The sequence below is a fragment of the Periophthalmus magnuspinnatus genome, chromosome 5, assembly GCF_009829125.3.
Source record: "Periophthalmus magnuspinnatus isolate fPerMag1 chromosome 5, fPerMag1.2.pri, whole genome shotgun sequence".
NCBI classification, from domain to species: domain Eukaryota; kingdom Metazoa; phylum Chordata; class Actinopteri; order Gobiiformes; family Gobiidae; genus Periophthalmus; species Periophthalmus magnuspinnatus.
Window position 1 is genome coordinate 23,062,560 of NC_047130.1, and position 24,101 is coordinate 23,086,660.

General features: G+C 38.5%; 1 protein-coding gene across 5 annotated transcripts in view; it reads right to left on the reverse strand.

Annotated features, from left to right (window-relative positions):
• kcnab2a (potassium voltage-gated channel subfamily A regulatory beta subunit 2a) overlaps positions 1-24,101 on the reverse strand; it is a 123,871-nt gene that overhangs the window by 58,772 nt on the left and 40,998 nt on the right. For 2 of the 5 annotated variants that reach the window (XM_033966697.2, XM_055221946.1), the window contains exon 3: positions 23,043-23,084. The exons of 1 other annotated variant lie outside the window; for it this stretch is intronic. In XM_033966697.2, the coding sequence (XP_033822588.1) occupies positions 23,043-23,084 (42 nt within the window). Of the gene's footprint in view, positions 1-15,815; positions 16,055-18,454; positions 18,535-23,042; positions 23,085-24,101 lie in introns of those variants that run through there. 2 more of the 5 variants (XM_055221947.1, XM_055221945.1) reach the window with 2 other exon arrangements.

A 24,101-nucleotide genomic window follows, 5' to 3' on the forward strand; every position in this document is an offset into this window, starting at 1 on the left:
AAGTACCCATATGGCACAAATTGCTACACCATTATTGCATCGTGCTTATTGCTCTAGCAGCTTGAGTGCATAGTCCAGTCAATTCTCCACTGCCCTGGGCCGCTGAGTCGTGACACTGCACAGAAACCCACTGAGAAGTACAAGAGGCCAGTCGTGAGGACAGACAGATAGGGTCAGCCGTGTCATGTGACCCGCACGCTTCACTAAATCCCCACTGGCTTTTGGAAAATATTGGAAACTGTCAACAAGCCTATATGACAAAGCTTATTTATTTACACTTACGTACATGTAACTCCCATGAAGTCTTACCCAGATCATGCTAGTTGTCCCCATATTGTTGTCATTACCAAAACTATTTGACAAATGACATCTTTTCATTTATGCACTATGTAGGAGTAGTCTTTGTTGACCCTTGATTTATCTGCATCGGTAAATCCTCGCGTTTCATCGACCCCGACGTAACATAGTAATCAATAAAAGAATACATCATCTGACAAGCTAGTCATCCATCAGCGCAATAGATCAATGCAACTACCATTTTTCACATATCGCTGCTTGTGGCTCGGGATACACTTGACTGACTTTGAAGAGCCAAACCGCCCATAGCCGCATAATACTTAATCACATTCATGTCCAATCATTGTGTACATTCATAAATGCCTCACAATCAAATTACTAGCTATAAACGGTTACAACCTCCTAACAGTTTGTAAATATCCCCAATCCAATAAAGCATAGCGGTCACACTCGCCACAGAAACAGCTGCTAACTTTGCTCAAATTGACAGGAGATATTTCATTAGCTTTGAGCGTGTCTTTGAAGCCCAGCGATCATTAAAGATGAGTGACACTTTATCACTACACCATGACTCCAGGGTCCTCGCAAAAGTGCCATTGGCCCACACCGACAACACCCAGGCCAACAAATTCAAACTACTGCATTTATTTAAAGCTTTGAGTGCTTCTGTCAATGGAACTTTGGTAAAATAAATAAACTGCATTATTATAAAACTTTAAAGGTGCAGTATATGACTTAATGGAGGAACTGTCACATTCAGAGAGATGTTATTGCTTAAAATGTTCCAGATTATGACTTGAACTTGCATTACCTTTATCCATGGACACAAGGGTGACACCACATTAAAGTTACAGGTCAGATCTGCAGAGAGGTAACTCCACTCACAGAGAAATCTTTTTTTTTTTTTTTTTTTTTTTTTTACCTTTACACCTGCAGTTGTACAAAATGCAAAGTAGAACATTCCAGGCATTAAGCTAAGCAACATTTACACAAGTAGGTGGCAGGAAACCTCTCCAGAAAATTTACATAGTGCACCTTTAATTATAACAAAAAAATAACAAAACAAAAAAAACACAAAACCATAATTTATTTGATTATATTATAACACTTCAAATTTTAGATAATAAATTTATTTCACAGTTTCACTATCATCTAATGTGGGAAAACAACCAGTTTACTAACCAGAAGGTTTATAGAATGACTGTGTAAGAACATCATTCCTTTGGCAAGCCAGTCATCCACTTTGCTTGGTTGGAGGCTCATTTGATGTTATGGCTGTCATGTCATATCTCCGTCAACCTGCACCAGGGCATCTATGGCTACTGACAAAGCTTGCTAACAGCAGTGTGTGACAGTTCAGCGAACAACAAAACGGATTAGCTAAACTACAATACAGCATTTATCCATCATGTTTGTTTGTCAGTTTTGCTCAATGCAGTACTATTATGTGCTGTGTGTTGCATATAATAACACGTTTTGCATGTAACTGACCAATCACATATCCTCCATACAACGTCTTTGTAATCTTGCTTTCTCATTCTATACTAAATGCATCAACCCCCACCACATACCAGCAGCAAATATGATTGAAAAGCTACAATGATGCCCTCAGAGACGTTTAAACCAGTGTAGCCACCTGTTGCTGTGTAGAAAGATGATTAGAGTGGTCTTTTCATTCTTTGTGTCAGACTCTTGTCACACATGTAGTTTCTCATGATGGACACAGGCCTGCAGCGGAGCAGTCACAAAACAGCTCAAAAGGAGGTCTTTCAAGAGCGACCACTCACACTGAGAAAACTGCCACTGCTCACGCCATCGCTCATGTGTGGGCTCAATCATTATTCCTCACAGTCATTCAAATGTTTGAGCGCTGTGCTTGTGATTTTGATATGGAACATTCTGAAATGAGTTACGGTCACAGAGAATGTGTTGCTAGCATTTATTTGTTTACGGTTGTCAAGCTCGTAACAGGAAACGATCAGAATAATTCACACTGATTGGCTGAAGTGCAGAGAACAGGCATTAGAAATCAGTGAAATTTAACTTTTGCTAAACTAGCTCAGAGAAAAGCTCAGACATCATCAGAAATGCCCAAAGTGACCATCTGCATGTATTTTAAAAGCAAAATAATATACATTTCTGTTAAAATACACCAAAATACATTGTTAACGTTGCCATGTTTGTTTTGGTTCACTTTGCCCAAACCACAATGCTGCCCTGTGATGTTCCTATTTATGGCATTAAAACATCTATCACCATGGAGAAAGACATGTTTGTTGTTGTCAGATCTGTGGAGTGGTGAGCCAGCAATAAAAACCCCTGCAATCAAATAAATACAAGATGGACAGATTTAAGTTAGAACTTGTCAGACTACAGTTATCTTGTGACCCAGACCCAGGGCACATTTCTACTCACCAACAGTATCTAATTTAGAACTATCTCCCGAAATCGTATAGTCTTGCTCAAATCCTTTTCAGGCGTTCAATCAGTGTGAGTGAATCTGGAGCCGTGATAAGGCCCAGCTCTCCATTCAATAAGCGTAGGAGGAGGAGGAGAACAAGCTGGAGCTATACAGCCACACACGTGTCTCTGTGATCACGACTACAGCTGAACCAAATTTGCAAACACTGCCAACAGCATTTTTATTTTCTGCAAACACGTATCCATGTGGGGGGAGAAACACAAAAGATATTCACATTCAAATCTAGTCTGGAGAAACAGCTAAATGAGCCAATGCAATAGAGGGTGCGTTTGAATTGGAAAAAAAAAACACACACATCTCTTAAAACCAATGCTAAGAAAAGCCAAGCAGCACATGCACAATTAAAATTACTTCTTTTGTCTAGTGCGTTTGGTCAGCCATATTGGAGAGGGGAGAAGGAGTAATCGATGACGCCACATTGTAATGAAGCCTCCAGGGTCCAACGAGGCAGAGCAGAAGTTTGACTTGAGAAAAGTTTCAGACTAAGTCCTTACAATGTAACAGAGCGATATGTCATCAAAATATGTCAAAACATCTACAGTTTCATTATTAAAGGTGTATTGTGTAGCTTTTCCAATGGAGATGCTGCCACTGGGTTGTCTCCATGTAAGTGTAGATGTTATAGTTTCGCCTGGAATGTCACAGTATGGTATTAAATTTGTCTATTTTTGCATTTTTTTTCAATAACAGCAGATTTAAAAATACCTGGGAAAACATCCACTCTGCCTCACCTCTCCACAGATCTAACCTGTTACGTTGCCTGGTGGGGTCGGCGTCTTGTCCCCGTGGAGAAAGTATACGTTTAGTGCCATATTGTGGAACATTCAAGACAAAGTGATAACATCTTCAAACAGACAGAAAGGTGATGGACATGAAAATGGAGAAGCAACTTTAAACTGCATAAGGACATCGGGCAGCAGCTAGCTCACTCCTTATTAGCTTTGTCTGTTTTAGCAAAGACAGTGAGCGTCTCAACTGGTCCCCCTGTTTAAAAAAAGGTTTATAATATAGTATTAGTATATGGAAAGCTGAAAATCACTAACATTGACAGACCAAGGTTTACTGTAATTTGTGTTTCCTTTGTCTGATAATCCCACCAGATAACTTTATCCTTCAAATCCACTGAGACCAAATAATTACATGTCCACTTTCATCTCTTGCATACATATCCTCTTTGGTCATCCACTAGACCTCCAGACAGTACTAACCTCAGTGTCCTTCTATCGAGCCAATTTATTATCCATCTGTACATGTCCAGATGACCTCAATCTGGTCTCTCAGACTTTACCCATTCCTTAAACGATCCAACACACCGCTCTGGTTTACACTTTCCTAATTTCCCACATCCTTGGTGAGCCTCAGCGTTGGTTTAGTCCCTGGTTTGCAGCCTTGACCAGTGGAGCATGTCCTGATATACTGTTCTGCTTACATGGCATGACCACAGAGGAACCGCTGGGGTCCATGTGCAGTGATATTTCACCAAAACAGCACGGCGTAAATATAGACGTTGGCTTCAAATCAATTCAACAGTGTGTGTCCAGACAAAATACAGAAAGTGTACCCCCCTAATGCCCTCCCGGAGGGGGCGGTGGTGGTGGAGAGGTGCAGGAGATTGGCAGACGGACGACGTGTTGCAGCTACAGGCGACAGAACTGTTTAGCAGCACTGTCTTTTAGTGGATCCCACGCATAAGGAGCCTCCTGTCTATTTTAAAAACATGACAGTTTAATGTGATATCATGACAAACAAGTAAGGCATGCTGGGAGAAACAGCAATATGAAAACTAAATGTAAGGATCAAATGAGTCTGTGTGCATGAATATAATGTTATGTGAATCAATGTAATCTTTCATTTGTCCAGGAGTAGGTAGAAAAGGATTCAAAGGTGGTCATCACTAGGGATATAATCATGATAATCGCAAACAAAGATAATCACCATTACATTGCCTGAATTTGGAGAACAAATCTACTTCTCCCTGATACTTATAACAAAGTACAATACTATAACTAAACATGGAACCTATTAATAATATTAAAATTATAATTCTTCATATCCAGAGCATTTTTAAACTGTCTGCAACTTTAATAACCTCGATACAATCGTTAATCACAATTATTTTGGCCATGAAAATCAACACACCAAATTTCACTCTATCATCCCCTGCCTAGTCATCACACTGTTTTTGTAATAAAAAATCCAGAAGTCATTTTCAATTTGAAATTTAAAATACCAAAAAACTTGCTTTTTTGTAAAACTGGAGAAAAAAAAAAAAAAAAGATCAATGACACATTGGAGGATAAAGTTAAAAGTAATTTATTTTGTGGAGAGACACCAACGCATGTCGACTGTGGCAGTTTACTTGAGTCAGAGCTTACATACAAGGAGAATGAAATATTAAATGACTTCTGAATGGAAGTCAAAATGTCTTGATTCCAGATGACCACCTTTGAATCCTTTTCTTATATGTGAAAGAAATAAATGAGGTATCATCATAAATGGATATATGAAGAAAGGAAAGTTTGGCTGATCTATGCAAGGAGAAATAATAGGTGAAATAACAGGTACAAACAAAATAAGCAACAACACAGAATAAGTCACAACTAAAGAATGTGTTTTGGGATAAATTCTAAACTAACTGCTCATATCCTGACTAGAACATGTTTTAAAATAATCCCAAAATGTGACTTTTTTAACATAGAATATCTCTAACAACACAGACAATAGTAAATCCTCCATCTTTTATAACAGGCTCAGCTCCATTCAGAGGGACTTTAATTGACCGGCGCAGGAGAGGATTTGAACAGAGTGAAAAGGATAGCATCTCTGTGAGGATGGGGAGGGGGACGGGGGCAGCGGCAGAAGTGTCTGTGTAAAGGGGCTTACAGAGTTAATGGAAAGCGAAGTGGGGTCAGACAGATTGACAGCGCTGATGGACACATGTGCTAATGCTTCAGCTGCAGTGTAATGAAGCCTGCAGCTGTGTCTAAACATCTCTAATCAGTAACACTTTCATTTTTATAATAAGGGAGACCGCTCACCTAATCTACACAGACAACTCATCTGACCCTGAGAGCGAGGAAATATAGACCAATGATCAAACTACTACTGTGACATAGCATCGCATTGATAGTGCAGTGAGCTATCTATCTGTTGGAGTATCATTTATAGTAAGTAACAGCGAGATCTCTGTCTTTTTTATACAGATTGATATCAGTCTGGTCCTCACGTCTTCCGTTGCATCTTAAAGCCGGTCAAATCAAATTACAAATAAAATCAAATTCACCTCACGTCAGATGGACAGAGTTTAGTGCTTTGTCCATCGATTCTGCAGAAACCCGCAATCTTTTTCAGCCCCCTGTGATATTTTTTTCCTTTATTTTTCCTATACAGACGGATGTGTGTCCCCGATTGGTTAATCCACCTGTCAATCATGCCCATCTGGACGGGAAGATTCACTGGTGACTCAGATTTTACTTAAAGTATTGAAGAAGTGTGTGTTCTGAACCCCAGTAACAGGTATCTTAACACTGGATCTTCCATAATTTAAATTTACGGCAGAAAATGTCCTGATTGAAAAGTAAAGTCAAATACTATATAATAAATGAGAGCTGAAATCAAGCCACCTCCTCCAATCTTGTATTTACTCAATTGCAGCAGTTACATGCACGATTACACACAGTATTTTCACTCAAATATAAGTATTTTAGAGTAGTTAGTATGTAGAGTTAAACGAACATCTCCCCAGTGAATGAAATTGTATACACAAAAATACTGGCCAACCTTATGTTTACTGCTAGAAACTGAACTACACATTTCTAGTGGTAAAACAGTGGAGTTATATTCTGAGCTGGAGCTGAGAATCCTTAATGAAATCCTCAGTGAGAGTGACAGAGGTCAGCACTGTGACCCCTCAACATGGCTGACGCACAGACACCACCCCCTCTCCCAACCCCACCCATATCAGACGCCACATCGGCAACGACGCAAAATCAACACAAGGGAAGTCCTGCTCTTATGTAACACAAAGATAATCGGAGTTCCTTTAGACTGAGCTCAGGACCCTTAGAACAAATAGGAAATGGCAACTCTATACCAGACTGTACATACAGTTCTCAGAGACGCAGATATAGTTTGAATTAAAGCGGTCACGATACAAACACTTCAGACTCCATTCCTTTGCATGTAATCTTTTAAACATATTTTACTGTTGCAGCATTACTGTTTATATAAGAGAATACGAAATGAGAAATGCTTGGGTAATAAATCAGAACACATTACATATTTCACTTGGAGTTCACAGCCCGTGTATAGATGTTCACAGTAAAAAAAAAAAAAGAAGCATGTATGTAAAACAGACAGAGTGCCGAGTCTGTGGGAGCATGCTTACTAATCTGCAGACGACAGAGGCAGAGGAATCGCTTCTGTTCAAGGGAAGATATTCGCCCTGTCTCTCTGCATTTGTCAAACCTGCGGCTGTGGGCAAAAAGATGGTTGCTAGGCAGAAACGTCGTCAAAAGCATTTTACTGTATGTCTCTTTGCTAGTAGCACTAGTGTAGAATAGAAAGGCGTATTTTCTAACACACAGTGAGGCATATACACTTTCAAAAGATGCGAGTCAGGAATAAAATAAAGTCTAAAATATATGTATGAAATTGGTCGAAATAAGTTAGAAAAAATGACAAAAATGGCCTATTTGGATGAGTTTTAAGGGCCTATATTATGCTACTTTTTGATCTATGTTGGGTTGTGTTTTGGTTCATTCACACATGTTTAACACACAAATCCTGCATTTTTAGGCTGAGTTCTTCTCTCAATCAGAAAACACTCTGTTCCACCTTGTGACGTCATGTGGTAATACAGGAAGTGCTCCATTGTGTTTTCAAACTCTAAACAGCTTCACTAGAATCATTTGGATGATTTCAACCCTAGAATTGCCAATCTCTGCTGAACTAAAGGTAAAATGTAGCTTTTAACTTGAAAACTACTGCTTCGTGACATCATAATGTAGAACAGAGCATTTTGAGCTTTGGAGATACAGCATAGCATGAATGAAACACAACACAGCTCCAGGTATGTTTTGAGGGGAAAACAGAATTATAACATGGCTAAAAGCTCACAGGGATCAATTGTATATAATATGGTTAAGGAGAAAGTCATTACAATGGTATTTGTATCAGATATTGAGAGATACTTAAAATCACAGTCTTGATACATTGGGAATAAAAAAAAAAAACCCTCTCAAGTATTAAATGTGCACTGTGCAACTTTTCTGGTGAAGGATCTGCCACCTGCTTGTCTCCATATATAATAGTATGGCTTCCAACTTACACATCTCCATGGGGACAAGCAGGTGATGCCACCAGGTGAGATCTGTGGAGAGGCGACCTTGCTCACAAAAAAGTAAAATAATTTTTCTAGTAATGCAAGAAAAATTATTAGTAATGCAAGTTTTTTTTTGTTTTTTGTTTTTTTTCAAAGCAATAAAAATGCCCATTTTGAAGATTGATAAAACTACTGCTACACTATGAAACATTTCAGGAAAGGCAATAACATCACCATGGAAACAAGCAATGTATGTTTAAACCATGCCTCAGCCACGTCTAAAACCAGTGGCTTTAACCCATCCAAAACAGACACAACCATAACATTGGAATACACACTTATTATAAATTTGCAATATCCTGGGTTTCAATAAATCCCATTGAAACCACATAAAAAACACATACTACTGTAATGCATTTTACATCGACCTTGTGTAAATATGGCACCACTGCTTTTACCACAAGACAAGGTTCTCTTCTTGGTTTCCTCCATTATTTATCTGTGACCGTCTGCTCCTCGTCTGGCCTAGATGTTCTTCTCTCTCGCACCATGTTGTGGGTAATTTTGCTCTGTCAATATTTGAATCAGCCACAATAGATCACAGTGATAGCTACAGGGAGGCTATCTGTCAAGGGAAGAAGAGGGGAAATAAATAATAGGACGAGACAGAGAACAATGGAGTTGAGATAGGTGAACAACGTATTAATATTAGGTACAACATATTAAAAGAAGTGAATACGAGCAGTAGAGGATCAAAGTCTGATGAGATAAGACAGTAAGGCAAGATTTGGCTGTTTACGAAAGTGTGAAACAGGAAATTTCTCTTTGAATCACGTTTGGAAGAAAAACAGTGACAGCAAAACACACAAAAACATTTACAAAGGCATGGGCTGGATATAAAAAGCAAGCCAAACCTGTTTTTTCTCATCGTGACATTAAATTCACACATTTCCTGCGTCATGTAATTCCGAGTCTTACAGCCAACCGTCGGATCCATGGACAAACACTCTACCAACGTCTTGTAGATTTGATCCCAGAACTGGTTGATTCATAATTTAAAGTAGAGTTTTCTAGATCTTCCCTGTGAATCTAAATTGCTAATTCCAAACAACAAGAATAAGTCCTGTTTCCATGGGGTCTAATTATCCTAGTTTAGCAGGTTTGTAAGGTAACATAAGGTAAATATTATTGTCCCAGATAGATAGAAATTAGTTTTAGGCCACAGTACCTGCATAGCTGCATGATATAAAACACACAAAATACATCCCCCGGCCATGTCGAAAGAACTGGCTGTGAACTGAATCTTGATTGGAAAACAAATCTCAAATCTCATCACAATCACAATCCTTGACAGGAAATTGCAGTTTGATTAATTTTTTCCCCCAAATTGTTCATCCCAGACTAGTACTACTATTAACGGTGTGCTGAACAGTTTGGTTTTGAGGCAGTGATGCAAGGCAATGCAATTTCAATATATTTTCCAACACATTTTCTTCTTCTTCTTCTTCAGCAAATCAATATATGTGGTTATTTTGACCTCTGCTGTTCACACTAAGAATATTTGTGCACAATCCAATGTCGACTCAAGGTAGATTTGGCCTTGAGTCGATACAAAAACTCAATACAAAATCTCTATTATCTCACAAAGAGCAGACTATGGGCATGATATAAAATGATATAAAACATGAGGTCATCTGAAATCACAGTTTCCAACATACAGCTGCACTACGTAACGTCAGTGTGTCATTCCTTTTACAGGAATGTTCCACAGTATGGCATTAAAACTACCCATCTTGCATTTATTCAAAACTTTATTAAACGTAAACTGTAAACTGGCCTGTAGACAAATAGGTTTAATGCCATAAATTCCAGGCAAAGCAAGAACATCTCCATAGAGAAAAGAAAGTGGTGACAAAGTTACATAGTGCCCCTTTAAAGTCCAAAGCTGACTGTCTTCACCAAACTACAGTGTGGAATGCTCCATCCAACACTGAGGCGAAATGAAAGCTGCAGACATGACCCTAAAAGAACTTATAAGCAAACTTAATCCCCTCATATTCACAGATTAGAGTGGACAGTTGAGGAAATATATGCTGTCGACCATGTCCTTTTTATGGGATCCAAAGTGACAATCTCAAAGACGAGATAGAGAAGACCTCCTCTGCCTCCATTATTCTTACAAAAGTGAAGCTACTGATGCTTTTCATATTTAGCCTCTGTGAAGGTGCACACAACAATAAAAATACACAATACAATTATATTCTTAGACCAGTTTAGCTCCTTATCAACAGTAACATACACACTGTTGAGGCGACAATAGCTCAGTTGGTAGTGTTTGCCCACTCATCCGAAGGTTGGCGGTTCAAATCCCGCTCTCGAATCTCTCAGAATAGAATTAGTATAACGTTAAACCACTTAGACCAAAGAAGAGCAGTGCACAAACAGGCAAAAATATAACCAAATGTGCTTAGGACTCCAGCCTCGTTCACTGCAGCGTTGCCTTCCTCACTAGGGCACAGTGTCAGATTGAAGCAGGCCCATATAGCTCAGAGAGAGGGCTCGGGGAGGTCAGCCGTGGAAAACCAATCGGTATCACTCCAAACTGTTTTAAATATCGTGTCTCGCTCCACTTGTTGATGCAGAGGAGATCTTTCATATTAGATAAACAGGCCATCAGAGGCATCCGTCTGAATCCACAGAGATGAGTCTAACACTATATTTAGCTGTGGAGTAGAGGGAAGCGTGCACCAGTATCTCACAGTGAAGCTAAAGGATGTTATGCTAAAGTTTGGATGACGATGCTAGTTGCTATATATTTTCAGTGTAAGGCTAAATGACTCTAAAAATACCTAACTGCAATTTTGTGACGAATGGAGTGATTGCGACCAAATTAGTAACTTCTTTTGAGATGGGGTTCACAGTACACATTTTGCACTCATCCAAGCGTCTAACTGAACATTTTATAGATGGGTCAAATAGGAACAACTGACATAAGAATTAAATGCACTATAGCTGCAAGATTTTAGAAAAAAACTGATTAGATTTGTGATACATGTTTAAAAAGTAGGATACTGTTCAGAGTGCACATTGTAAACAACTCCAGAAGCACTAGCATTTGAGAGAAGACTAAACTATGACCTGAAGTGATGAATTTAAAACCTGTACACTATGAAAAAGTAGGTTGGCCAACAGTATCTCTTAGAACAACACTGTATAAAATGTACTTATAAGGGAGTACTTCATAGACTGCCTGAATATCTCACTTGTTTTTGAACTTTGATATGGGAACTTTTAATACAAGATCTCATGACTGCATAAGTCTAAGGACTGGCAGCACCAGAAATGAGATGAGGAAAACTGTCCTTTCAGCTGGTTTTGCTTCACCAAAATCGAATATATTTCAAAGGACAAGCAAAATTGGATACTTTAGTGCCGTTTCTACTCACACCTGCACTTGTTTTTAATGTTTTAAATGGACTCGTGCGCTTAGATTTGTTTGTTTTTTGAGCACCCATGAATGAATGATAAACTACTTTGTGATTTGAAAATTGTGCCAACTCAAATGCCGATAACGATTTTATTGCAATCCTTACATCATACAGAGATCTAAATTACTTCACAGGTTTTAAACAGACCCCATTGGAGACACAATATTTACCCACAGTATACATACATAATTGTAGATGTTACACTAAACTCTGACTATTCATACTGTAATTTTGACTTCAGTCCCTGTTTCCAATGTATTTAAAAATTATAATGAACAAAAGCAGATGTTACAAAAGGTAAGAGGACTAGATAAGCATATATTCACTAAATGCCTATGTAATATACAGAGGCATGTGTTGGTCGGTCTATATTCTATGAAGCACTGGAGGCTGGATGCATGTGTTCTCATCCAAAGCAGAATGACAATGAGGTCTTCAGGAGCTGTTTACATGAGCTGCCTTCACCCGCTGGTCAAGTACAGTACAACAACTATGCCATCTAGTGGAAATATTAGCTAAGAGGCTTTATGTATTTCACATTTCTCACACAATATTGGCTCAGTAAACTGATTAATTAATAATCAACTATGGGGTAAGTCATGAGGTGGATTATTTTACTAGGAATTATAAATATGTATTTCAATTTATGACTGAAAGGAGAAGATGTGTCATGAAATAAATGAAATAAATAGCACATTTTTAGAGAAAATACATTCCTACATTCCATATCTTCTCTCAAAAGGAAAGCATGTTAGCAGAAACCCAGTGCTAACAAAATCAGAATGGAATAGAACCCAGAGAATTCTTGAACAATATTCAAAATAAAATTAAGACTTAAACCAAAGCTTGCTCTACCCCCTAGTGGAGATAAAGGTGTGGTACAAAAATATTGTTATGATACTGCATGCTGCTGTAGATCAGTATGGTTAGCTGAATACTTTAAATGTCAGGCATGATCCCAGAACAACTGAACTTTAATTTAAAAGACAATTTTAATCTGAATGACTAAATCACTCAGCAGTCAACACATTGCACACAATACAAACTTACACACAGGACTAGCACAAAGTACAACTATGTTTTAACAGCTTTTCAAACTTGGTTACCTACGACTGAATTGTTTTATTTCAGATATAACAAATAAATATGGCTTTCAATGTTAAGTTCATGAACATTAATAAGAAAGAAGGAATAAAAGAAGTGAATCCTCCAAAGTCACTCAACTCAAAATCATATACTTTTACTAGCACACATCCCATTCATACCAGGCAATGTGGGTGAAGTGTCTTGCCTAAGAACACAACAGCAGTTTCCACTAAAGCCACTACCGCCCCATTGTGACACTTTAAATTCACAGCAGTCTCCCTTCCATGAACTAACCAGGCCCATCCTCGCTTAGCGTCCGAGATCAAACGAGATCCGTCATTGATACGGATGTATGGCCACAGACACTCAGAAACTCTCAATCTAAAGACCAAAGTTAATTATTGACTGGATCTCAATTCCATTAAAATGTGATTAATTACAGCTCTAGTTTCTATGGAAAATGTAACAACATCCTTTAAAGAAACGCTTGATTAAGTACTGAACGCACTTAAAGACCGGGTGTAACCACAGCAGCCTGACCTTATGACCACAGTGAAATAAAGATGAGCGGAGTTAAAGGTGCCATGTTGTTTCGGATCCACTTCCTGCTCTAATTACAGGATTGTAGAAGATCAGATGACAGCCCAGAGTCACAGGGATGCATCATCTGAGCAGCAAAGACCTCGGAGGAAACTAACACTCGCACTTAAACACAACAATGAGGTGAAATTATTTAGTATGTATCAGTGTGTGCGTCTCGTGTTGACAAGAGGAGTAGTTTGATTAACACTTTCTTTTTGGAGCATAAGCCAGTGAACTGATTAAATTTTGGAAGGATAGGAACATGTAAAGCAGGTAAACAAACAAAAAGAATTCATATTTCTAAGCTGAAGCTGAAGACAGAAGGAACCTTTATGAATTATTGGAAGGATAGTAGTAAAAAAACACGTTGAAGATGGGTGTTTTTCTATGCTTTTCAGTGCAATAAAACATCCAATACAAAAAAGACAAAACATGCTTTTATTTTAATGCATGTCTTGACTAAAAAGTTACACATTGGGGCTTTAACTAGTCAAAATACTAGTCCAATGAGGTTCATCTGGTCTTCTGCTAGTTTATTTTAATAGATTCTTTTTCCAGAACAAGGTTTAGTTTGTTCTCATACCTGACATTTTCGACTGCTCACTCTTGAACTCTCTCAGATTGGTCACGTGACGTTGTTGTGACGTGTCCGGTCAGCACCAAAACAGGACTTGGCGCTGTCTTCCTACTAGTGGAGGCAGGATGACGATGTTTAAAAAAGCCAGTTCATCCCTGACTGGACACAGCAACATCACGTGACCATTCTGAGGACGAGCGCTAGTGAGCAGTCGAAACCTTCAGGTATGAAAACAAACTAATCCTTGGTTTGGAAAAAGAATCTATTAAAAAAAATAATAATAATGAAAAAAATAGTCAAGATACTGCAAATGGGACAAGTGAGAATCCATGTAAAATAGGAAGAATGTATAAGTTGTTAAAAAAATCCCCAGTGTTTAGTATGTTAACATTAAAATTTAGATGTACTGACAATACTCATAACAAACCTGCAAATCTGTGTGATATCGCCAAGTTACTTTACATCCTCCTTTAGACAAACTCCTCCCTTGTGTCCAGGCTGGTCACAGGTGAGTAGTCAGGTTTTACATAAAGGGGTTACACTCGCGTTGAAAGACAGGATGTGTCCTGTATCAGTGTCACTCTACACTCTTCACAGCAAAACCGCTCACCTCAGAAAGCGGCAGTCATGGGCAAAAACAACAACAGCTGTGCACGCTCCATCCAGGACAATTAGAGTCATCTGTTGAACGGGCCCCGCCATCCAAAACACTAATGTAAACATATTAGCAGCACTGTGGCATTATTACTTTGAGTAGTAGCATAAACATACAGCTACACACAAACAGTTTATACTATGTGATTTATGTTAGCTTAGAAAATATTGAAACGGTTATTAGAAATTGAGAGCTAAAACATTTTTTTCATCATCATTAGTCCAAGACCACCTACTATGCATTGTTACAGTAAATGTTTCTATTAATTCACTCCCCTAAGCGCTCTGAAGCCCACATGCCACTCTTCAATAATAATGGGATACATAATGGACAGAGAGATGCATATGAAGACTTTCTATTCACACCATTATGAAGGAATATGATATTTTATGAACTCTGCACTCTACTACAATCATGCGCTCAATTATTTAAAAGGTCCCAAAGAAGAATAGCGGTAGCTTGACACAGCTAAAGGGGCTTTTATTTATGAACAGATAGAGATAATCACCCCTTTTTTCAATGTGAACGTATTAGATGGGACATGGCAGGGCAGAGGGAACCCACTCTACTCAGTAAAAACATGAAAGCTGACCAGAATTACACTGTATTATCTTGTGACCTGTTAGATGAAACATAACTCATCACATAAACCATCAAATCTCATCTTAAACTAGATAAAACCAGGTTCATATTTTGAATTCAAGTCATTTTAACTAAAGCTAGATATTTTTTGCCGTGCATGTGTTACTAAGTGCAGCTTCATGGCCATAGAGGAAAAGTCAAATGAGTGACACAAAAGTTTGGGAAGTTCAAAGAAGAGAACAGTAACTCCTCATGGACCATGTGTCCTTCCTTGAATTTGGAAATGTGCCTTTGACCCACATGATCAAAATAAAACATAGCCCCAGAGCGTTGTACTAACCAACCAGAGGACACAGCATTGTCAAATTAAAAAGTATTTTTAATAGAAGGAAAACTAGAATGATCTAACAGCCGTTTTCAGTCATAAAGGGAAAAAGAGCTGTCACCTGAACCTGTATTAGTTTATGAGTTCAGCACCTGCCTGTATTCTTGACCAATCACATTCTTGCACAGGGAAGGGTCTGTAATCGTAACTGCTTTGTCATTGGCTGTTAGTCTGTCAATAATAAATCAATTCGAGTATCAAAATCCAGCACTGACCTCAAAAATTAAAATTTCACAAGTTTTCCTTACAAATCACTTAAAAGAATAGAAGCCCCCTAGCGCTTGCTTGACCTCCTAAGAGCCCAAACTTCTCCTGCTCCTCCTCTGTCCCCCTCCCTCTGGCCTGTCCCGTGCCTTACCTGTACTTCATCCCAGTCTGAAAGGACACACACTCCTCCAAGGCCAGTCCATTCATCTTTAGAAAGTCCTCCATGTTTTTGATCTGGGCTGCGATCCTCTGCTCCCTCAGCCTCTGCAGCTCAGCCTGGTCGGTGGCTCGGGTCGGCGGTTGGTTCAGGCCCTGCTCCGAGTGGTACCGGTTGATCCCACTCCGGATGCTCTCGCTATACGACATGGACAACATCTTGCCGCTCCCGCTGCTGCTGCTTTTCCGTACCCCGCTGGCCGCTGCCGGTTTGGGAATCTGCATGTTTTCAGGGGGATAATAACTGGACCTGCGCCTGTCCCGGAGGCTCTGGGGAGGACCCCCGGCATACCCGCCCGCAAACATGCTTTCTGCTTCCTAATATTCCCAGGCAAATCCGTGCAGTAAAGTCCTAAACAAAGTAGGGAACTGGACAGAGCAGCAACCTCCCTAAATAGCACCAAGTCCCAAACTCAAAGTACCTGCTCGGGCCATGCATCTTGTAATGAGAGTCGAGTCCAGCCCTCCCCCGACAGGTACAGAGTGGCAGGGTTACAATGACAGGAGCATTCAGGTGACGCTGGTGTTTAGGAGCAGCACTTATACAGTACATCATATAGGACGGGGACAGAGACGGGGACGGGAGAGGACAGGAGGGGACAGGCATGCTCATAGTGGAGGCAGTCACACATGCACCAGGCAACAGGGGCACCCCACACCCCACTTCTGCTCATGTGGAGGAGGAGAGCCGCAAGATCAACTTTGAGACTTGGCAAGAAAAAAAAGGTGTTTTTGAAATCGGTTACCATGGTTACAGGTCAAATAAGATTATACTGATGTTTGTTAATATATATCTTTATTGATGTTTTAATTCAATATGTTGATTTTTAATATCATTACAGGGAAAAGATTAAAGTCTTGTTAACAGACCCTGATTTCAATTGTTACATCAGTCAAAAGCCTGCGCAAAACATCTGGCCACATCAACAACCTGCTAAATACACCTCAAATGCACCTCAAAGATCCAGAAGTGAAGTTCAAGTGCCAAAGAATCAGTACTACACACAGTCAGAGTGAGCAGATAAAAGTTGTTACAAGTCCCATTTTTCTATAAGCTCGTTCTATTCTATAGCAAACGAAAACTCTATTTAATCAAAAGGATAAAAGTTTTACAGTGAAGTCGTTTTGCTGCTTGTCCAAAGTGGCTTCTTCAGACAGATATAAGGCAGTGTGTCCCACCTGCACTTGACCACAACTGAAGGGAGGAGCTAACTGCACTAAAACACACACACCTACTTTGTTTTGCTATGGAATCTACCTGGACGACTGAGGGACAACACAGACACATTGTTCTATTCCAGATAAACAGTGAAGAGCTGAATGAGAGACATGTATGTGTAATTTAAATGTATGGTTCAAAAACTGAAATTTTTACAATGTATGTTTTTTATGAAAATTTCAAAGCTTGTGAATATTTTGTGCACAGTTGTTTTTGGAATGCTCACTCCTGAAAGCACTAATGTATGCACTAATATAAACATCACTACTAGACCATGTGCTAAAGTGAGAAACAAACTTAACAGCTTGTTTTATATTTTATTTACATTTCTTACTTGAGATTATGTCACAGACAGGGGGCAGCACTGTGCTCACAAACCTCTCCTTTTGGCAATCTTTTTTTTTAATTTTTTTTTTATTAAGTGTTGATATCATCTGCAGCTATACAAGTTACAGTACACAAGTGACTACATTTTTTCCCCTTTTTCAAGTTCCATCTGTTTGGGGTTTCTGATTTTTATTTGATTTTTATTTATTTATTTTCTGTAATCCTTTTTTTGTTAGGCATAATTCTGTATTACTATCATTCCGATCATTTTTTTCATTTTCTTTAAAAAAAAAATCTTTATTGTGTATTTATTTTATTTCATCATATGCTTGAAACTTTCCAAAAAAATGTTGCAAACTCGTAAAAGTCCAGTAGTGAGCACCGATCACAACCAAGATATTCCCAGCTAAACCTTGACTGACATTACTATATATATTTCAACCTATAAACAAATAAATACTCCATTTCTCAATAAAATCATGTAATAAAATCTTAATTAAAACATACTACAGAGTTACAGAATATCACTAATAGTATTAAAAGTCAATTTGATGTTTAAAATTGATTTATTAAAAAACAAGCAAACCACCAAAAAGTTTCAAAAAAGCTAAACACGATCTAAGTAACTGGAATATATTTACATGTGTGTGTGTAAAATGTAATAATCACAACTGAAGCCTCATTAAATAAAGTACCACACAGAAATAAGAGAAATAATTCTATTAAAATGAGCACACTTCATCTCTGACTTATAGCCGCATAGACAGATACTAGAAGCCATATTGATCTTTTAAAAGTCTACTCACGCAAATACCACTTAGACAGCACTATCTCTGCTCCTCTGCTCAAAACAGCTCACAACGCTGCCATAACAGACACCCACGACCAGCAAAAAGTTTAGTCGAGCTAAATAATAAAAGTCTTTATAAATAGAAAAGACCTTAAATTATATAAAAGATCCTCCATTGTGCCAACTACCATCCAAACATACGACAGTGTTTCAAATATTACTCAGATTCACTACTTACATTATGATCAAATGTTTCGGATCGTCAAAGTTTGTCCAAACAGCTATTTTCCCCACATTTCGGTGCAAACTGGGTATAAATATCCAAGTTATAGGCAGCATGCATCCACGTAGCAACATCCACAAACTTTGCGTCTATCCCGGTCAGAATAACAATAGTAACCTCAATATGCCAATCGAACTCACCCGGTTACTTGGGGGTCGGCTCATGAGCGAGAATTTAGGGTCTTTGCTTCTTATATAAACACACGGCTGGACGGAGTAGCCAAGCGGATCCACCCAAAAAAAGGGAGTGTCCAAGAAGGAATCGTCTAAACCAATTAAGTCCCTGATGCCCTCCCTGCTCCCAGCGCTGTCCACAGACCTCCCCGCCCCGCCCGCTACAGAGAATCCATTTACCGTTGTTTAGTGGCCGTTTCTGCTAACTGCGGCAGAAAAAAAATATATCAGGCTTGAATAATTCACCGCTAAAAGCCAGTGATTGTTGTTCCACAGGAAAGGAGAGAGGAGAGAGAGAGGGAGAGAGAGAAAGAGGTGGGGGATCGTGATGGGTTGAGTGCACTTTACGCACATTAACACACACAGAGGTGGAGCTTCAGGTACCAGAAGACCAGTCAGACTGCCAAATATGTTTAAGTAACCAGGAGATTACCACACAGGTTAAGCACCGCGACGATCTGCAAGGTGAAAGTCAACGCAAAAAGGTCGAGAGCCGAAAGACAAGCGAAAAAGTTGAAAGTTGAGGTATCATAATCATCTAATCGCAAAGGCTGTAATTATTTATATAAGAGAGTGTTTCCTGCAGTAGGGTTGAAAATGAGATACTAATCGATACTAAAACTTGTAGTATTATTTGAGCAGATACCAATACTAAAAAAGTCACATTCACAGGACAGAAATGAACCTTTCAGAACAAGTATAAGACACATAGACCAAGTATACACCCATGGACCACTATGGAACCTACCTGGACGAGTGAGTACATAGATAGAAGGCTACATGGTAATATTTTGGCGTCTAAACGTGTGTGTGAATTAGTTCCTTGTTTGTTCCTTGATGTAAAGTGCTTTGAGTGCCTTGAAGGTGGAAAAGTGCTATAAAAATGTGAGCATTACCAACAAAATATCCTTTCTTTTTATTGAAAAATCTGTTTTGATCTCTACAAACATGTACTGAAATGGGATGGGGTTTTTCTATTAGTTTATCAGTTCCTATGTCAGTCTTCTCTGTCTTAGTGTTCCGGGACATGTTTGAAATGTGCACTGAATCTGGACTTTGACATGAACGAAAAATAATCATTAATGTTAAAACAAAAAGGAGCTATGAAGGGTATGGAGTACTTCATATTGTGGGTTACAAAGTTAATGGGAATTCTTTTGGGACTGTACTTAAAAGATTGTCATCATATTCCCTCTTAAAACATATAAATATTTCTATGACCATGTATGCAACAAGTCTTTATGTTACTACTAGACCCTAAAATTATTATTAGAAATGACTGAAATGATAATTCCTGATCTGTTAGACCAAAATAATCTAAACTAGACTATAATAACACTTAATTTCACATTTACATCAAGGAACCAGTCACTCATTCACACACACATTCATACACCTGTGTACGCAGACACAAGGTGCGTGATGGGTTAAGTGTCTTGCCCAAGGACACAACGACAGCAATCACCTGTGGGACTTGGAATCGCACCGCCAACCTGTAAATCAGTGGATCTGACCGCTCAACCACTGAAGTTTTATGATCAGTGGATGAACCAACTGAGCTACTGTCGCCCCTGTATTCATTAAAAAAAAAATATATATAATTCACTTATTTCACTTATTCAAACTCTTTCTAACATGTTTTTCAAGTTTTTCATTTTTATGAGAGGTTAATAATCCCATTTCGCTCTCAGTCAATACGCACGGACTCAATACGAAGGAAATTACTGTAAGAATCTCGTTTCTAGCCAAGATATGGTCTAATTCGCCTCCATTAAAGCCTAGTGGTCAACGGCTCCTGACCTTTATCATCTAAAAAGCACTCAGTCTTTCATTGTACAAAGGCCTAATAAGAGCCAGACCGGAAACAGCCTAAAAGCATCTCAGTGTCTCACAGTCACCAAGGGGCCAATATCATGTGCACCATAATGAGCTACAGTCAGAGGCAAAGACCACCACATTAATGAAGTTACATACATAATACAATGCAGTTTACAACGAGGGAGAGATAAGAACATGGGAACACATTTTGAAGAATGATTTAACACTGCCGAAAATAAAAATGAAAGTACTGAAACTAGTTAATGCCACTGACATAACAACACAATAACTCAGAAGCACGATAAACTGAGTAAATGCAGTATTAAAAAAACTGAAAACCTGACCTATAAATAAAATAGCACAATGTAACACCTTATTAGTGTCAATAAAGTGTCATTTCATATCACTCGCTCAAATCCAATTGCACTATAACAAAAACACAACAAAAAAATTCCCCACAAGTCCAAAGCAAACACAAATATTGAACATCTATTGAAGAGAAAACATTACAAATCTACATGTAGTGTATTGTAATAATGCAATATTTTCTATAGAACGTTTGAGAAATAGCAGTGTTGCAATGTTTCTGTAGAATAAGAATGCCAAAACAAGGTTGAAAATATAATAAAGAGATAAATATGTATTATAGAATAAATATACTTAATAAAAATACAATAAAACAATGTCTGAAATACTTCACCCTGCCTACTGAACAAACGCATTTGCAAATGTATTCTAGATAAGTAAATATCTAATACCAACATTGAATAACACCTTATGACTCTTAAAACCAGATATAGACGATGGATTTTATATGAAACACTGTATACAGGACTAGAGTAAAAGTCAAAAGTACCAGGAGCAGAGAGAGACTGAGTGGGAAAGTTTTCATGAGAATAGAAAAGAGGCGCCGAGATAAAGATCTGATATTGAGCAGATTTGGGGTCATCTCAGTCAGGGAAATATAACGCAGAATCAGCAGAAAAATGTCTTCAGGAGAAAATCTGATCCTCCTACAACAACAGGCCTGGTCGATCGGACGAGGCCAGTGGACGAATCACTAAGGCCCGCCTGGTGACCATCAGCGAGACACATTTTAAACTTGAACGTGATTTAAAATATTGTAAAAATAGTATAACAATGGTGTAATGTATAATCATAGGTAGGTGTTCAGCAGTGAAACCTCAAGAAATTGCAAAGAGAGGTGGATGATATTGGAAAAACATAATATCTTGTTGTTTTAGGGACGATGACGATATTGAGATGATCTTATGGCAATACATCAGAAATGTTCTTAAATGTTCTTAAAATGTCTTGCTTGAGGTTCAAGTATCACACAGAGAGTGAACTGTAAAAAATGAAACAAAAATGTGCTGGAATATTAATAGACACTTTAACTTTTACATTTTTATTTTATTTTATTTTTTACATTTTTTATTGCATATGATGTAGTAGTTGACTTGATAGTTTTGCCTGTTTCCAAGACCAGTATTTCTATATATTTCTATATTATCCATTTCAGGTTCACATCTAATTGAAAATAAATAAATAAATAACAAAAAAACATGAATCTGGCCCTGTCTCTAGAGTTCAAACTGGAAGACTTGAGCTGTGTAGAACTGGGAAGGAAAAGGGAGCTCTAAAAGACGAAGTCCATACAAAGCCTGAACATGTTTCTGCACTTGCAGTTCTTGTTAATGTCCTCTAGGAGGCGACATGTCACCCCTCAACAAAAGACCAATCACAATGCAAATTCTCTTATTCCTTCTGCTATCAGACTTGGACTTTGATTGCCCTTTTGGGATTGAGTACAGCATTAAATATTTACTCACTGATTCTTTATCCAACATTGTTAATAAGGATAAATAAAGTCTTTGTTATAGGATTTTGTTTTTGTATTTATAACATCACAGTACATCACATACATGCATATAACATTACAATTCCACCAAGAACTACTGTATAAATGATGTGTGTTCTACAAAACCCTTAAACTATAGCAGTCTGGCACAACCAAACTAAACTATAGCTCTTTGGTTTCACTTTCCACAAATACTTTCTGCTTAATCATAGTTCATCATTGTTTGCCATATCGGTTCTGCAGAATGCCTGGAAAGCCTTTTGGCCACGTGAGAACTAGACACATGAGCAGTGCATTGCAGATAGAGAAAAAAATAATTCACCAGCAACAAAAACAATGCAATCACTGCAGTCTCTTATTGCAGATTCAATGGTTTTGAGAGCAACCTTGCAACAGAATCCTTTTCCGCCCGATCAGGTTTAAGGGCAGGACTGCAGTGCCAGCTAAACCTATAACTCCTGCCTACGCCTACATATGAACACACGGTTTTAAATGACAGAGACAGACTGCACTGCAGGCTTATGAATAAATCAAATGTATGCAAACTGTTGGGTGAAGTGTACAATGCAGGAGATATATTATATAAACACTATTGAACTTAAGAGAGAGCGAGAAGCACTGAGAGGGAGAGGTAGGAAGAGGGAGGCAGAAAGAAAGAGAGGGAGAGGGAGAGAAAGAAAGAGAGGAGTACCTGTAGAACTGCAGCTGCCGTTTGGGGCTCCCATAACGAGCACTGGAGAGGTGAAAGAAGCAGAGGAGAAAAGCCACAGAGTAGAGTTAGACAGACATGAGCAAAAACAGAACAGGTTAGTACGACTGTGGAAGGAGATAGTTTTGCCAAAAGTCTGAGTCAGTAAAATAAGTGTCAAGTTTGGTTTATATTTGGTTTATATTTCTGCTTAAAAGATGATTTCTTGAGGTTAGTTATAGAGCTTTGTAGCACTAGGAGTGGACAATAAGGGGGAAAAAATAATAGTACGATTTTCAGCCTGTAGGTCACAATTCAATTTTCAATGGTTACACTTAATTAAATTGCAGTATACTGTAATTAAAACTGCAGTGTATAACTTTTCTAGTAGATGTTTTCAAAACCTGCATGTCTCCATGGAAACATCTCTAAGGAGACAGAATAGATACATAGAGCACCTTTATGAGGCAAGTAAAGCTATATTTTTATTCTGAGACTTCACACCGTCACTCAATTTGTCCGTCACTTAGAACCAAACGTCCGCTGACAAATAGGAGTGGCATGTGCTTGAGTTTGGAAACAGAACATATTATGATTCAGTATTTAATGGCGATATTATCCACCCCTGGTAAACGACATTCACATTACTGAAAGAGGCAACTTTCTGTGATGTTGTAAACCAGTCGGTAAGAGACAGGAGACAGGACACAAACACTATACACATCACTACTTACACAAGGCAGAACAACACAAACTGAAAACACAGTGAGGTCAAGTTAAAGGTGCTCTATGTAACTTTTGTGCCACCACTATTTGGGTCAGATGTTACTGTTTATCCTGGAATGTTCCATATTAGGGAATTATACCTATATAGCTTTTGAGTACTGGTCTTAGCAAAAAAAAAAAAAAAAAAAAATCTTAAACTGACTGTCCTCGCTTCTCCATATTTGTCCTGAAACTTGGCCTGGTGGCATCTACATGCAGATGGAGACATAAAGTGCCATTCTGTGAAACATTTCAGGTAAAGTAATAGAATCTCCATGGAAGCAGGTGGCACACACT